The 14,990-nt window shown below is 52.5% G+C and overlaps 1 protein-coding gene across 5 annotated transcripts in view; it reads left to right on the plus strand.

Moving 5' to 3' along the window:
- Positions 1 to 14,990, plus strand: part of SEPTIN9 (septin 9) — a 136,402-nt gene that overhangs the window by 74,833 nt on the left and 46,579 nt on the right. For all 5 annotated transcript variants that reach the window (XM_064675723.1, XM_064675721.1, XM_064675722.1 and 2 more), the window contains one exon: positions 4,116 to 4,775. In XM_064675723.1, coding sequence (XP_064531793.1) covers positions 4,116 to 4,775 — 660 coding nt within the window. The remainder of the gene's footprint in view (positions 1 to 4,115; positions 4,776 to 14,990) is intronic.

Here is a 14,990-nt window from a genome sequence, read left to right on the forward strand (position 1 = left end):
CCCCTGGAAAATATGTTAGTGAGGATAACCCTGCAGCATGGCCAGCCCGGACCCTACTTGGGGCAGGGACAGCTTGGCCTGGGCTGTCAGGGATATAGGGACCCACGGGGACCTGGAGCATCAGCCATGACTGCTGGTGTGGGACTGCATCACCACACGGGTGGGAACGGGGTGAGGGACCCTCAGCACTGCCTTGTCTTCGGCTCCTGTTGTGAGGAATATGGACACTTCCCTGCAGGAAGTCCGGGAGGAGGGTCATCTGGAGCAAAGGCTGTTTACTTTCCTTTCCTGGCTCTGGCAGGACGGGCTATTTATACATTTTTTTTCTCTCTTTTTGAGAGTTGTTTTGCTTCCTGAGGTCCATCCCTCTTCTCTTGCAAGGAGGAGAGAGGTGATGCAGAGCAGAGGAACTACAGCCATGCTTGGTCCCTCCCACTGTTGCTGAAGGTGACATTCCTAAGGATCATGGTTATGGCAGTGGGTCTCTGTCTCAGAGGTGGAAACACAAACCCTGTTGCCCTCAGTCCTTCTCCTTTCTCGTGCCTGGGATGTTTGACCTTCTCCAGACCACACTGAATTCAGGGCAATGGCCCAATGTGCCAGCAGGACAAGCTGGGCACTGAAATCCTTGTGTAACCAGAGGCATGAGATGGACACCACACCCTGCAGAGAGCCATGGGTGGGAAAGCTCTCAGGTTGTCCCCAGGCAAGTCAGTGGCACTGCTGGAGAGGAAGTGCCACTGGGACCTGGGGGTCCTCGTGATTATGCTGTCAGAAACTGCTGAGCCATTTCTAACCCTTCTTTGGGGTGGCAGTTCCTTGCCCAGCCCTTCAGTACCCACTTATTGCCCACTGGGACTGCAGCGCTGACATGGGAAGTGTTATCTGGATGGCTCAGGTCTCCTGCAGCTGTAATCATGGTTTTGCAGTTCTCCCTTAGGCTTTTTGAACCCCTTTGTGTCTGGGCTTTGACCTTTTTCTCTTTTCTGCAACAGGGCCCAGAAAGACCTGGAAAAAAACCATTTTTGGGTGTTTTATTCAGTCCAGCCCTTCGATAAGGGAAAGGGCTGGCTGTGCTCCAGAAAGACCACGCTGTGACATCGGGCGGGTTTACCACGGGCTTGGGGCAGTTTGAGGGGTTTGAAGTCAAAAGAAAAGGCCATGTGGGTCAGTATTGCCATTGAGTGACCTGCCATTTCTTTAGGAAGTGGCAGTGGAGCTCAGAGGAGTGGATATGATGGACGTGGTTCATGCAATGAACCTTGGAGGTCAGCAGGGCTGTTTGTATCCAGAGATCATTAGTGGGTCAAAAAGTAGTCCCTGAACCACTTGGTACTGAGAAATCTCCAAGGCAATGTCCATTAAGGAAAAGTGCTTGCCAGTGTTTCTTTTGCTGTTGAGTTCCTTGAGAGCATTTACTCTCAAACTGTTGCTCAAGACACATCTGTCAGGAGGTTATTGGGCTGCTTGTTGAAAGGAGTAGATGGAGACTGAGTTGGCTGGCTGGAGGAGTGGTGAGCAGGTTTTAAGAGCCTGACATGGACAGAACTGTGATCCCATCCATCAGGGAGCTGGCAGTGCCTGGCTGGGCCGTGTCCTCTGCTGCTCTTGCCCACCCAGCTTCGCTCAAGGCCGGGACAGGCTCCCCGTCGGGTCGTCCCTTCCGCTCTCTTTGTTTTCCTGCAAAATGCAAACTGGGCTTGGTTGGTGCATTGTTTTAAACTTGGGATTTTTGGGGAAAAAAATAGCTAAAATGTTAGTTTCTGGATTAAGTGTGTGATGGAGAAGAAAAACTGTAGCAAAGCCTGTGCTGGAGACTCTGAGCTCCAGCCCACTGTTGGAGACCTGAGAGTTTAAACACATTGAAAAAGCTCTCAAATGTGGGACTATTTTTGGATTAATTATTCTGGGGGTGCTGAGAACTGAGACTTGGACACAGACCTGCAAAGCACAAGCTGTGCCAAGCACTGACAGCAGGGCAGGAACTGCTGCAGAGAGCATCTCACCTCTGCAAGCAGGTGATGACACGGCTGGGAGAGCTCCGTGGAAGTCAAACAACAGAGCAGATAAATTGGAGAAAAAGCATCTTTAGTTTTCTTTACTGCCTCCCTCCCTCCTTCCACCCATGTCTAAATATTTCTGAGATGCAGGATAGACCATTTTATGGTGCCCTTCATGGGACCCTTCCTGGGCTTTAGAAGGTGGAAGATGTGTGTCGTGCTTTGTGCTTTCCTCTCTCTGTAGCCATAAAGCAGCAGTGATGCTGTTCCCATCAGGTTAACACTGAGATTGAATCGCTCTGAGCATCCCTCCCTGCCCATGCCAGCTGGGACCCCCTCCGTGGGAGCGCATTCCAGACACCCATCACTTCCCAGCAGTTCCCTTGCCAGGGTCTGAACCACAGCAGGGGGACATGGGTGTGGGGGGGGGTGTGGGGGTGTGTGTGGGTGTGTGTGTGTGTCTGTGCCTGCCCATGTCTATCCATGAGCACAGAGAGGCTTTTGCTGGGTCACTGATACACAGCATCCTGAGGAGGCTCTTTGTCCAAGGCTCTCAGTCCCAGGCTCTGCACTGCCCATCCAGGCTGATTTTGCAGCCTGACATTCATATTGAGCAGTTTTTTGTTTCCCATAAGAAAGGGAAAGCAGCCCAAAGCTGTATCCTTGCACTTTAACCCCTGTGAGCCCCCCCATCGTGTGGCTTGTCTGACACACAAGCTCCAGCTCCGTTTTCCCATTTTCCTCACAATCTCCTTTGGGACTCCCTGTGCTGCTGCCACGGGATGTGACCATGGCTGTCCCCAGCCCCTGCTGGCAGGACAGGGGTGGCTGCATCTGCCTGGTGTCAGCAGCTGTGTTCACAGCCCGTGGCACAGCAGAGCCGGGCTGGCTGCCACGTGGATGGCCCCCCTCGTCCCACCGGCTGGTCCCAGCCAGGACAGATGGCTCCTCTCCAGAGAACGGATGTGTCTGAGGCATGGATGTGTCTGAGGCATGGAGGGTCCTCACGTCCCCAGGCCCTGCCCTGGGGGTCAGAGCAGAGATGCTTCCTGCGTGGTGGCTCTGCTCCAGCTCCACCCCAGGGGTGGGTGGACATCCCGGGACGAGGGAAGGCTGTGCTTCAGTCTCTCCCCTGGATTGTGGCGTCCTGTGGGATCTCAAGGCCAGGTTTTTAGAGGCTAAATCTCACTGTTGCTATCCTTTTGATGTAGAGCATGGGTGGACTCATTAACAATGCTCGTGCTGCTCATTAGCAGCCTGGCTGTCATCATGCCAAGACCGTCAGCATGCTGGCTCAGCCTCACCTCGTGGAGACTCCTTTGGGACCCCAGGGCTGTGCCTCATCCTGCCCTGACCCTGTGCCTGACTGGGTGCTGTGGGGCACAGGGGGTATTTGCAGCCTGTGCTGTTCGGATGGAGGTCCAGCAGTGGTTCTCTGCATTCCCTCCCTTCTTGTGGAGTTCAGCCTTTTGTTTCCATCTGGCTGGGGCCTGTGCAGAGCCCAGGGGTCTGATGGGCCCAGTTGGCCTCTTGTATTGGGGTCTCACATCCATATATTCAAAGCACTTCAGTCTTTGGCTCACGAAGCCTCTAGGTTTGTTTTTAAGGATATGAGCTTCTGTGGCTGCCACCTTCAGTTTTCTTGCTGCATTTATACAGATTTGGTGCTCTTCTGGGATTGTTTTCCTGGTCCCAACTTGGATTTTGCTGGCAGTGGGAAGCCTGTGTTTACCTGTGCATCCTTTGGATGTGAGAGGGAAAGGGAGGCACTGGGAGTTGGATTTCTGGCTGCCCCCAAATCCAGTGCTCTGCTCCACTCTACCATACTGTAATGGGACCCTCTGCTCCCCTCTGAGCATTTGTGGGGCGTGGGTGGGATGGAGGGCAGAGCTTCTGCTTTGGGGTTGAATTTCCTGGCCCTGGTTCCAATGTTGTTATGGGTTTATAACTTGTCTGAAGAGCATGGCCCTCAGTACCCACCTGCTTAAATGGGTTGTGAACCCTTGGATGAAGGAGCAGAAGTGGAGTTATGAGACTTGCACAATGTCTTAAGTGTCTCTGGAGGTGCTCAGGTGGATGGTAACTAAATTCTGAACTCCTTTTCATGTTTTTCAGCTCTGAAAAGATCTTTTGAGGTCGAGGAGGTAGATCAGTCTTCAAATTCCTCCACCCCACAAAGACGGGCCCCGAACACCCTCCTCAGGTCCACCGTGTCCAGCTCCACGCAGAAGTTTCAGGAACTTGGCGCCAGGAATTCAGAGCCATCCGCCCGACATGCAGAACCCACAGTCCAAAGATCACCCAAGCCCCCTCTGAGGAGAGTGGAGCTCTCTGGACCCAAACTGCCCGAGCCAGTGTCCAGAAGAACAGAAATCTCCATTGACATCTCATCCAAGCAGGTGGAGAACTCCACCTCAGGGTTGTCAAGGTTTGGCCTCAAACGAGCAGATGTGCTGGGTCACAAACCCCCCGAGCCCACCCCAAGGAGGACTGAGATCACCCTCGGCAAGCCCCAGGAGCCGGGTCTCCGGAGGGTGGAGGCGCCGGCATCAAAGATCCCGGAGATGCCGCAGCGAAGAGCTGAGACAGCCAGCGCTCCCGCGCCTGACACGGCCACCAAGCGCGTGGAAATCCAGGTAGCAAAGGCTGCTGAGGTCTCAGCCCCACCAGCACGGCAGGTAGAGAGCTCAGAGCCTCCCCTGCCCGCCCAGCCTCCCCAGGCAGAGCCAAAGCTGCAGCCGGTGCCGATGGAGAGCCCACCAAAGAGAGAAGAAGGTGAGTAGAGCTCTGGGCAGCTGCTGGGGTGAGACCCTGGCTGGTGCCTGCCACAGGTCCCCATGCAGAGCTGCCAAGCACTGTGTGCTGCTCTGTCAGCTCTGCTGGTGATGCCTTTCGAGGCTGCTCTTGGATCTGTGCTCAGATGTGTCCACATGCATAGCTGTTATCCTGGGGTTTATCCTGGCTGAAGGAGCTGTCAGTTTGAATAAGTAATGCCATCAAACCTATAAGGAAAGAAAAGAGAAAATACTGAAAGCCTGGGTGCTTGCAGAAAAAGACAGTTCTGCCAGCTCAGGCCCTGTGTGCAGACCCACCCACCCACACAGCATCCTGGAAAGGCTCTGGGGTGCAGGAGGGGCGGGGGCTGTGGAAGCGTTGTTGGGATGGCTTGTTGTTTAGTGTTGTTGCTTATGGTTGTGGGGCAGAAACCGCCTCTTCATTAGCAGGAGTCAGGGTTTTATTGACCTTGGAGCCGAAGTCTAATAACATCATGGACCAGAGCCACTATTAAACTGGAGCCCTGGCTTATATTAGCTCTATCTTGTTTTCAATTAATCCCGTATTAAAGCCATCTTCCCTCCCCCGCCAGCCGTCATTTATTCTCCCGAATGTTTAGGAGATTTTTTTTTTTTTTCTCTTCTGACCTGTTAATTACTTTTCCATTCCCCATCACCCACGAGCTCTCTCCTGTGAGGGATGCAAGGCACCACCTCCCCTCCCCACCCTGTGCATTTCCCTGGGGCTGTGGATGATGTGGTCCCTCCCAGGACCTGGGAGGTCTGTGCCTGGCCCCAGAGCTGGGCCGTGTGCCTTTGTCTCACCCCACCATGGGTTGGTCCTCTGTCCTGCTCCATCCCCTCTCCCTGGGTGCAGCCCTGCAGTCAGAGGGCAGTACAGGGGCTGTGGAGAGGGCAAGTTTCGGTGTGGGCAGGGTCTGAAATCAAATCAGGAATCAGCAGTGGAGCTGATATCAAACCCACAGGACTCAAGTGGGTTTCTCTCACTGTGTGTGGCTTAGGCATGGTTTTTCTGAGCTGGGTTTTGAAGAGTGCATCAACACCTCCAGCAGGTTACAGGTCAGTCCATCTCCAGCTGGGCATGGCTGGGCTCTGAGCCCCAGCCCAAGGATAGGGTTTGGCTGAGCCTCCCTTTTTTGTCCCCAGCTGCCATGTGTGTGGTGCCCAGGAGGCCCATCTTCCCCCGTGGGTGGGTGCTCAGCCTTGTCCTACTGGGTCTGGGCTGCTCTGAGCTTCCCAGGCTTTGAACTGAGGATGGCTGGGCACTTTAAGAGCAGAAGACCATCTAAAGCTGCTGAATCCTCCAGCTGCCTTGGGCAGGGGGAGAGGGAGAACAGCTGCTGGGATGAGTGTTACCCATGAGCCCAGCTGTCTGGAGTCTGCCTTGCAGCATGAGCCAGCCTTGGTCCTGGTACAAAAGGGGCTTTCAGTCCAAATGTCTCCAAAAGTCACAGAATCACAGAATGGTTTGGCTTGGCAGGGACCTTAAAGATCATCTAGTTCCAACTCCGCTGCCATGAAGAGCCAGGAGACAAAGTTGTGGGGATTGTGAGGGCTCTGTCTCCTTTTCCCTCTGTGTCAGCATGAATCCACAGACCAGAGTCACTGCCAGAGCAATTGTCCCCTTCCTTATCTCCACCTCCTCCATTGCCATCACTTGAGGTTGCCTGGGCTTGCTTTCACACAGGACCCCATTGTGGGGTGCTCCTCCCATTGTGGTCCACAAAACCCACCCTGAGGTGATGCTGGGTGGGTGGATGGCATCTCTCCTTGTTGCTGGTGTAAGCACACAGAGAGATGTGGGGAGGCTGCACAGGGACCCTCAGGACATCCCATGGATGAGTGCAGGCATGTTGCCAATGCTCACCAGCTCCACTGCAGCTCTGGCCCCACCACAACCCCCAGAGTGAAAATGCTGGCTCTCTGATGTCTGCAGCAGAGACAACACATGGCAAGTCCTTCTCTTGGTGTTTGGGTCACCCAAGAGGTGCTCCTGTGGCAGTGGATGCCCCTCAGTCCTGTTGCTCAGTTGTTGTCCAATGTAAACAGCTGAGCAGGGGGTGCAGGCAGCTGCCTCCAACTGCCCTCAATGCTGTGCTGGGACTTGTCTTCCCCAGCTGTCAGGCTCAGCTGCCTTGCCCTTAACCCCTTGTCCCATTGCTGAAGGTATGCAGGAGAGCATGTTGTGCAGGAAGAGGCCGGTTGGAGGAGAAGAGCAGTCACAGAGAGCTTGGCAGTTCAGAACAAACCACAAAGGAAAGGAGTAATTATAGCCTTGAACTTCATTAAGGTGGTGTGGCTGCTGGTGTGGGCTGAGCCTGCTCTGGAGCTGTGGTTCCCAAGGTGGGAGGAGGGCAGGAGATGTCTAGATGGGGCAAAAAATATTTTTCCCTGTCCCTGTTCTCTCTCTCTGAGTCACTGTGATCTCCTGCACTCCCAGGAGAGCACTGGCTTCGCTTCTGCTGCTGTAATGTTGAGTTGGGCCGTTGGTGACAGGGAGGTGAGACATGGTGCCCATCACAGTGTGATGTCCCACTGCACTGGCATCCTGGGCAAAGCTGGAGTTCGTGTCTCTGAATTGGCTGGTGCTCCCAGCTGGGACAAGGAAAGGTGATGGGATGACCAGGAGATGTGGATTGCTATAGCTGGAGTTGTCCAGAGAAATCTGAGCTGGGCTGTGCAGTGGGTATAGGCAAGGGCAGAACATGCAGAGGGCAGAAAGAGGCACAAGCAACTGAAAACAGACATAACAAGGTGAGGGGAAGGGCTGTTTCTGAACCCGCAGCCTCAGGCACTGTGGGAGGCTGTCTTTGCTATGTAGGACTTACCAAATCTTAATATCCAAATATGACTGCCCGTGGGTGGTGGTGACCTCTGCTGAGCTCCTGCCGTGGGCAGCAGTTCCCTCCCAGTCCCGGGGCACTGGCCCAGGATGGAGCTGGCAGACGAGGATGTTCCTCTCCTGTGCTGGCAGGGCAGGTCTGAGCAGGGTGTGTGGTGCCTGTGCCAGTGTGGCAGGAGCTGGTGCCTCCCTGTAAGGAGAGGAACAGGGAATCATTGTGGGAGCAGCAGTGCTTCATCCAGAGACATCCGCCAGCCCTTCGTAAAGGAGAGATCTTGAGGGATCCTCTGAGCTGGCTGAGGGACAGGCAAACCCTCAGGAAGAGCCACGTTGAGTCTATCATCACTAATCCTCCCACGTCCTCCTGCCTCAGCATCCCCTTCCACTGGTGCCTCCTGTCAGTGATGCTGACGTTGTGTGGCTGAACGTCCTGGTCTTCTGTTGTTCCTCATGCCTTGCAACACAATGCTGGTCAGGCTTGGAGAGGGGGGAAGGCATCGTTGGTCCCAGAAAGGTTAATGTTTTCCATTTTGGTTTAACAGTCTGTCTCAGCTCCTCCCACATCTGAACCTGTTTGTATTTGAGGTGAAGGCTCGGTTCTGGGATCTCGGGTGATGGATTGGAAGAAATCCTAGATGAGAAGTGAAAGCTGGTTTGATCTGGTGATCCTATTTATCTCCACACAAGCTGCTGTGGGTGCCCAGGCCTTGAGGACAGCATGCAGCCAGCAAGGCAGGCTCTGCTCTACAGCACTGCTGCCTGCTCCTGCCCAGTGGTCCTTTCTGGATGCTCTGGAGCTTGTTTAGATAGATCAAGGCAGAAACAATGAATAACAGGAACATTCACCTAAAGCAGGGACGTGACCTTCCTCTGCAATAGCCGTGGGATGTGCAGAACAGTCTGAACCATCTCTGAGCTTTCAACTTGGTTGGAATCTTTGTCCCGTCACTGCCTGATGCTGCACTTTGGGACAGCTACACAAGGTGCCAGGTGCCTCTTAAGAGGCAGCAGGACCCTCCTTCCTATTTTTGCTGCAGAACAAGCAGGGTGATATCAGGATAGTGAAGTAATTCAGCTGTTTCACTCTTTTTTCCAGCTTGAACCCTTATGGAAAGAACTCCCTTAGAGTTGAGCTAAAATTAAAGCAATAAAAAAGTACTTAAAAAAAACAAAACACCAGAGGGAAACTTTGATACCTACTGAGATCCTAGTGTAAATCAGGGGCCTGTTGCTCTGTGCTAGGAAGCTGTGGTGGGGGATGCAGCCCAGAGGCCCCCCAGCCTCGAGCCTCCATCCTACCATGGACACCCAGCAAGCCCTGGGGTGACTTTTCTTCTGTGCTGTCCTCCAAGAGTGACACCAAGTGTGGGTCTGCTGGGCTGGAGCTGGGTTAGAGGGATTTGGACAACTATTAACACAGTGAGAAGCTTCCCGGGATGAAGAGCTGAGTGGAGATGCAGTGAGTCACCATTTCCAGCTCCCAGAGCTGCACTGCTCTTTAGCTGTACAAAGAGATTAAAGCTGTAGGGAAATGTTTCCTTAAAACCAGCTGACAGATTTGGGCTAGATTACTGGTAGTCTTTTTTTGTTCTTGTTATTATTTTTAATGGGAAAGTGCATGCAGCCCGAGATACCAAATGGAGGGGCTGAGTGGGAAAGGCAGAGTCCCAGTTTTTGAACTCAGGTGCCAAAAATGAGATAATCTGGAAAAATCTAGACCTGCAGCACCAGTGACTTGGAAGGAAGGAGCAGGAGCACGTGTGGGGAGATGATCATGTCCCATCAAGGAGGCTCTGCCTGATCCAGGACGCCACGTGCGTGGCCTCCTGCCTGCACGGGGAGAGGGGGGGCCTGGCTCTGCCTGCTCCCCCCTCCCACCGTGTGCTCTGTCCCTGGCTGTGCAGGGAGCACCCTCATTTTTGGGGTGTATTCTGATGCCAGGAAGGAGGCCAGGTGATGTAGTTGTGTTGGTGCTTGTGCTGCACATCCTTGCCTCCCAGGAATGTTGTTCCCAAGCTCATTATGTTCATCTCTGGTCACATTGGCATTCACGTGTCCCCTGCTTTGTGTGGGCACAGTTTATGTGGATACTGTCATGGTCCCACATGGATGCTCCACCCTGGGCAGTGAGCCTGCCCGCCTCCAGGCTCCAGTACAGCCAGCCAGGAGAATTGCTTTGCCTTTTTGGAAGTCCCTGAGGGCCCAAAGGAAAAGCAGTGATCTCCCCAGTTCAGCTTCATTATGCAAAGGAATAGTTTCCCATAGGAAACATTACGGTTCCCACTTCCCTTCCCTGCCATGCATCATTTAAGACCAGGAGAGGGTGAAGCTGTGGATGCTGCATCCAACTCTGGGGATCCCAACATAAGAAGGATGTGGATCTGCTGGAGCAGGTCCAGAGGAAGCCACAAAGATGCTCCAAGGGCTGGAGCCCTCTGCTCTGGGACAGGCTGGGAGAGCTGGGGGCGTTCAGCCTGGAGAAGAGAAGGTTCAGTAGAGACCTGAGAGCCCCTTCCAGTGCCTAAAAGGGTTCCAAGAGAGCTGGAGAGGGACTGTGGACAAGGGCCTGGAGTAACAGGAGAGGGGGTAAATGGATTCCCACTGCCAGAGGGCAGGGTTAGATGGGATATTGAGAAGAAATTCTCCACTGTGCTGGTGATGAGGCATGGGAACAGGTTGCCCAGAGCAGGTGTGGCTGCCCCATCCCTAGAAGTGTCCAAGGCCAGGTTGGATGGAGTTTGCAGCAACCTGGGCTAGTGGAAGGTGTCCCTGCCCATGGCAGGGGGTGAGACTGGATGGTCTATAAGGTCCCTTCCAAACCAGTGTGTGATTCTTTGCTGAGCTGCAGAGTCATCCTGGCTGTGGGCTTGGTGACCTGGCAGGCCTCTTCCACAGGTGGGTGGGTCTGTGGGTGAGGTTGGGGAATCCACGTCATCGCCTCCCGAACCTGGCAGGAAGCATCTGTGGGTGAACATGTCTCTGTGGAGGTCAAAGCCTCCTGTTCCAGGCAGAAGGTGACCAAGTGCATTGCATCTGGAGTGCTGGCTGGCTGCAGGCTCGTGGGGTCTGTGCTTGGGGTGTGAGCCCTGTGCAGCCTCAGGACCCTCTGGCTCTGCACCTTCTGTGCCTGCAAACCAGGGCAGCCCCTGGGCAGAGGTGCCTTTGCTGGCTGAGAAACAGGGGTGAGTGTTCCCACCTGCTGTGGGGTTTGTGTTCATCTAAGTGGTGCTGAAAGGCAGGAGATACAGCCCTGGCTGAGGGTGGTGTGCAGGAACCAGACCCAAGAGTTTCTCTGTTTATCTTGTGGTATTTGCATGTCTGGAGCCCATGGCAGTCGTGCTGGGGAACATGCTCCCCACCCACCAGCTCCTTTGGCATCTCCAAGATTTCTCACATTTAGGTTAATCATCCTAGAGGCTGATAAGGCAAATAAAATCCGTTATCTTGACCAAGATAAAACAAAGAGTTTGCTTTGATCTCCCTCAGTAAGGCCTGGCCGCTCATTTTGTGACTGCTCTGCTGTCTGCTGGGGGAGGGAAGCAATGGCAATGGTGATGAACCTTCTGTAATTAAGAAATCATTTTCTTTTAAGCTATTTCTAGACCTCTGTCCCTGTCTGAGATGTTTCTGTTGGCCATCAGTTGAAGGGACACCATAGGCTGGGTGCAGTGCCAACTCCATAAACTGTGTCAGAGGAACTGAATTGAGATTAGAGAGAGATAACTTTGTTTTGAGAAGATCAAACGTTGTCGTGAGCAAAAAGGACAAGTTGACAGCAAGCCAGTTGTGTTCTTGACTCCTCCAGCAAACAAACAGACACAGAGACACTTTTGCATTGTCCAAGATGCCGTGATGGAGCTGAAGTGAACGTGGCTATAAATGGAAAAAGCAGCTGGTCTTGGATTGCAGCCTGTGCTCAGACTTCTTTGGGCCCAATTTTTCTTACATCTGTTACAGGTTTTAAAGGAGGGATGTGGGGAGAGAGCCTTTGGGTTGGTTACATTTGGGTTACTTTTTTCATTGCTCTTCTGAATGGGTCTCTGCACAGAAAGTTCCCTGGGTTTCTGTAGGGTCACACGCATCAATATTTTACCCTCTTGAGTGGTTCTGGTTTGTTTTGGCATGAAGAGAGCACCGGACGTGCTGAGGGACAAAGCTGCACCGAAGGGCCTGGTCCAAAACATTTTGCAAACAACAGAACTTTGCAGATGTTTATGCATTTATGGAAAGCAAATATAATTTTAGAAAAGCCATCTAAGGTTGCTGTGCCAGGCCAGGAGTGACAGCGTGGGGATTTTGGGTTGCTTGGCTTGTACTGCGGTTTCTTCTGTGTGGAAGCCGTGGGTTGGTTTTTGCATAGCGAAGGCAATTTGTACAACATCAATGAAGGATGGCTGAAACAAAGCATCTTGCAACACCTTGAAGTTTCAAAGGTTGATGGTGCCCTAGCAAATATTAGCATAACCTTGGATTTATGTTTAGCTTTTCAACCCTTGAGACGGTGTCGGAGTTGGGGGGTCTTACCAGCCCCTGGGTATTCTCTGAGTTCTGGCTCTGCAGAGGCTTTCCATGGTGCAGCTTTAGCGTGGTCCCTGGCTTATGTTTCTGAGGGGTACAAAAATATTTAGTGGAAGCTGAGCACGTCCTTTTGTCTTTCTGTGTATTCAATCTTCATCCATCTACGAGCAAGACTTTTGCAGGGAATACTCCCAGTGGATCCCATGCACATGGCTTCATCCATCCATGGCATTCACCCTGTCTTGTCTGAGATGTCTGCACTTGAGCTAATCATCTGGATGTCTGCCTCAAGCTGGTGTAAATTGTGTCCTCAAAGGGTTTATTTTTCTCTACTGAACGTAAAGAGAGCTTATGGGATTGGTTTGCTGGAGATGTCTCTGTTTGGGTGAGAAAAACTTTACCCTCCTGTATTGTTCCCAGAATCAGAGATGGAGGTGAAAAGGGATCTTGCAGCAGAACAGAACTGTGCCAGCCACTAATCCCTTGTTATCAACAGTGCTTGACAGCCCCCCAGCAAACCTGCTCCCCTTGGGTCAGGTTGTTTTATTGTTTATTTAAGTTCCTGGGTCAGACTGTCTTTGATGCTTATCGAGAGTACTTTAACTTTTTATGGCAGTTCTGCCTTCTCCCCTTTCCTCCTCTCTTGCTGCACATGGACTAGGACAGACATTCCTTCCTTCTTTCAAAAAAAAGCTCAGTTTGGGGAGATCTGAGAAAGAAGATTAGATGGGAATCCAAAAGGATATGGTTCCTTGGAGGAGAAGGCAGTGATAAAAGTTAATGATACATAAGCTCTTGTAAGGAGCTTTCTCAGTTACAGCTGTGTGGTAGCTCACGAGTCTTAAATTGTAGGGCATTGCTTTCAACTCCAGCATGAATGCACCTGGGGTGTATTGCATGTGGGATAGGTAAATCTGGAGGGACATCACAGGAATTGCCCTACCCGGTTGGACTGGAGCCCCTGCCTGTGTTTTCTTCCCCTGTGTGTTTTGATTCTGGAGGGGAATTTCTTCATGTTTACTCATTTTTGTTTGCTCTGATCTGGGAGGCTGCTAGTAGAAAGCATCAGCTTTCTACTGATGCACCAAAGTGGTGTGATCTGAACCCTCCTCTGCAGCTCTGGTGCATGGAGGTACAGGATGAGTCCCTGGTTACAGTCTCTGAAGCTACGAATGTGCAGCTCATGCCCCATCACATGCAAGATGCACTGAGGGCATTCACTGGCAACCCCCATCTGTAGAGGAAATGAGTCCATGGACCAAGAGCCAGAAAAACACTGAGAAGTTGGCAAAAATTTGTATGGCAGGAGAGCCTGGTTGTGTTCCTGTCTTTGCTGTCCACTTGTTCACTGTCCTGGAGGAATCCCAGTACCCACTCCACTTTCTCCTTTTGTAACAAGGAGCTGGTGAACATGGCAAGATGCCTGGGTTTCAGTCCTTGTGTTGGGTCCTTTCTTCATCCAGGTTCAGCTGGTGATAAGGAAATTGCTGGACTTGGTCACAGAGGTGCAGTGGGATAGTGCAGGGTGGAAGAAGCTGCTCTGCCCAGGTCACTGGAGTGGCTCTACAGAGAGAGAGATCCTCATCTGTCCAGGAGAAGAGGGAGGGTATCAGATGGTTTCTGTATCAAAACTTTCTCCACTCTACCCTGCTTTCCCCTAAATTTGAAAAACCCATAGTTTGGAGAGGAAAAAAGGATTTGGAAGGCAAACTTTGGATGTGTCCCAGGGAGCAGATATGGGATGAATGTTGCCTCCTGACTGGAGGCTGCTGGCACTGAGGGAGGTAGAGCAGGCACTGGTGGGGTGTTTGGATGCTCTTTGCCTCATGTCCTCTTCCCCTGCTTCCATGTGGTGCAGATAGCATGGAGAATGGAGATTACCTTGGAGTTGTCCAGATATGTCCTGGGAAAAAGGAGTAGATGTGAGCAGCTTTTCTGATAAAACATAATTGTTTAGACAAACTCTGGCTGAACTTGCTTCCTCCTGCATCCCAGCAGGCAGATAAATGGGGTGGAAGTGGGAGGCCGAGTTCATAGGCTGCTGAGGCCCTCCCTGGGGTCACACCACCCCTGAGATCCCCTGTCCATCCATTTTGGTGGCCTCGGGGAAGACAAGAGGATGCAGTTGACTGCTGAGGATGATGCCCTGGCTTTAGGTAGTTCAATGCTCTGAGATGTGGCAGAGACCTTGATAATGCAGTGGCATGAGTGGTCCTGGTGGGCAGCAGTAAATCCATCCTGGTGCATCTGCAGAGGTTGGACCTTGGTTGCTATGTGGGATGCAGGAGGTGAATTTGCTCCAGCCCAGTTCTCTCCAAACCTAGCAGTCCTGGGCATAGGGTGGATGGGCAAAGCCCTGCCCCCGAGAGAGATTCCTGTTAGACCTGGAAATGATGGGACAATCAGGATTTGGGTGGGATGTGACCACTGGAGAGATGTTGTCATGCCCTGCATGGCTCCTACTGAGGTCTCCAGGAATTGCTTTGTGGAGTCAGATAAAATCTGAGATCCTGCCATAACACTGATGTTCCTCCCACCATCCCTCAGGGAAATGGTCCTCCTTGCCCTACTTTGTGTAGTAAATAAAAGTTTATTTACAGCCCAGGAGTGCACGCCCTGAGGTTGGGAGGTGAAGGGTTCCTGCAGGGCCCTGGAGGAGCTCTGGGGTTTCCTCTTGGCTTTGTGTCTTCGATTCCTGGGCAGAAAAGTCTTGGGAAGGAGCAGCTCTGTGGGTGGGAGCTGGGGGAAGCAGAGCCCTTTGCGTGGGCCCTGGGGCATGGCTTTGTTTCCCTGTAATAAGGTCACAAGTGTGTGTGTCACCTGGGGAAGAGCTGA

The sequence above is a fragment of the Pseudopipra pipra genome, chromosome 19, assembly GCF_036250125.1.
Source record: "Pseudopipra pipra isolate bDixPip1 chromosome 19, bDixPip1.hap1, whole genome shotgun sequence".
In the NCBI taxonomy this organism is placed as follows: Eukaryota; Metazoa; Chordata; class Aves; order Passeriformes; family Pipridae; genus Pseudopipra; species Pseudopipra pipra.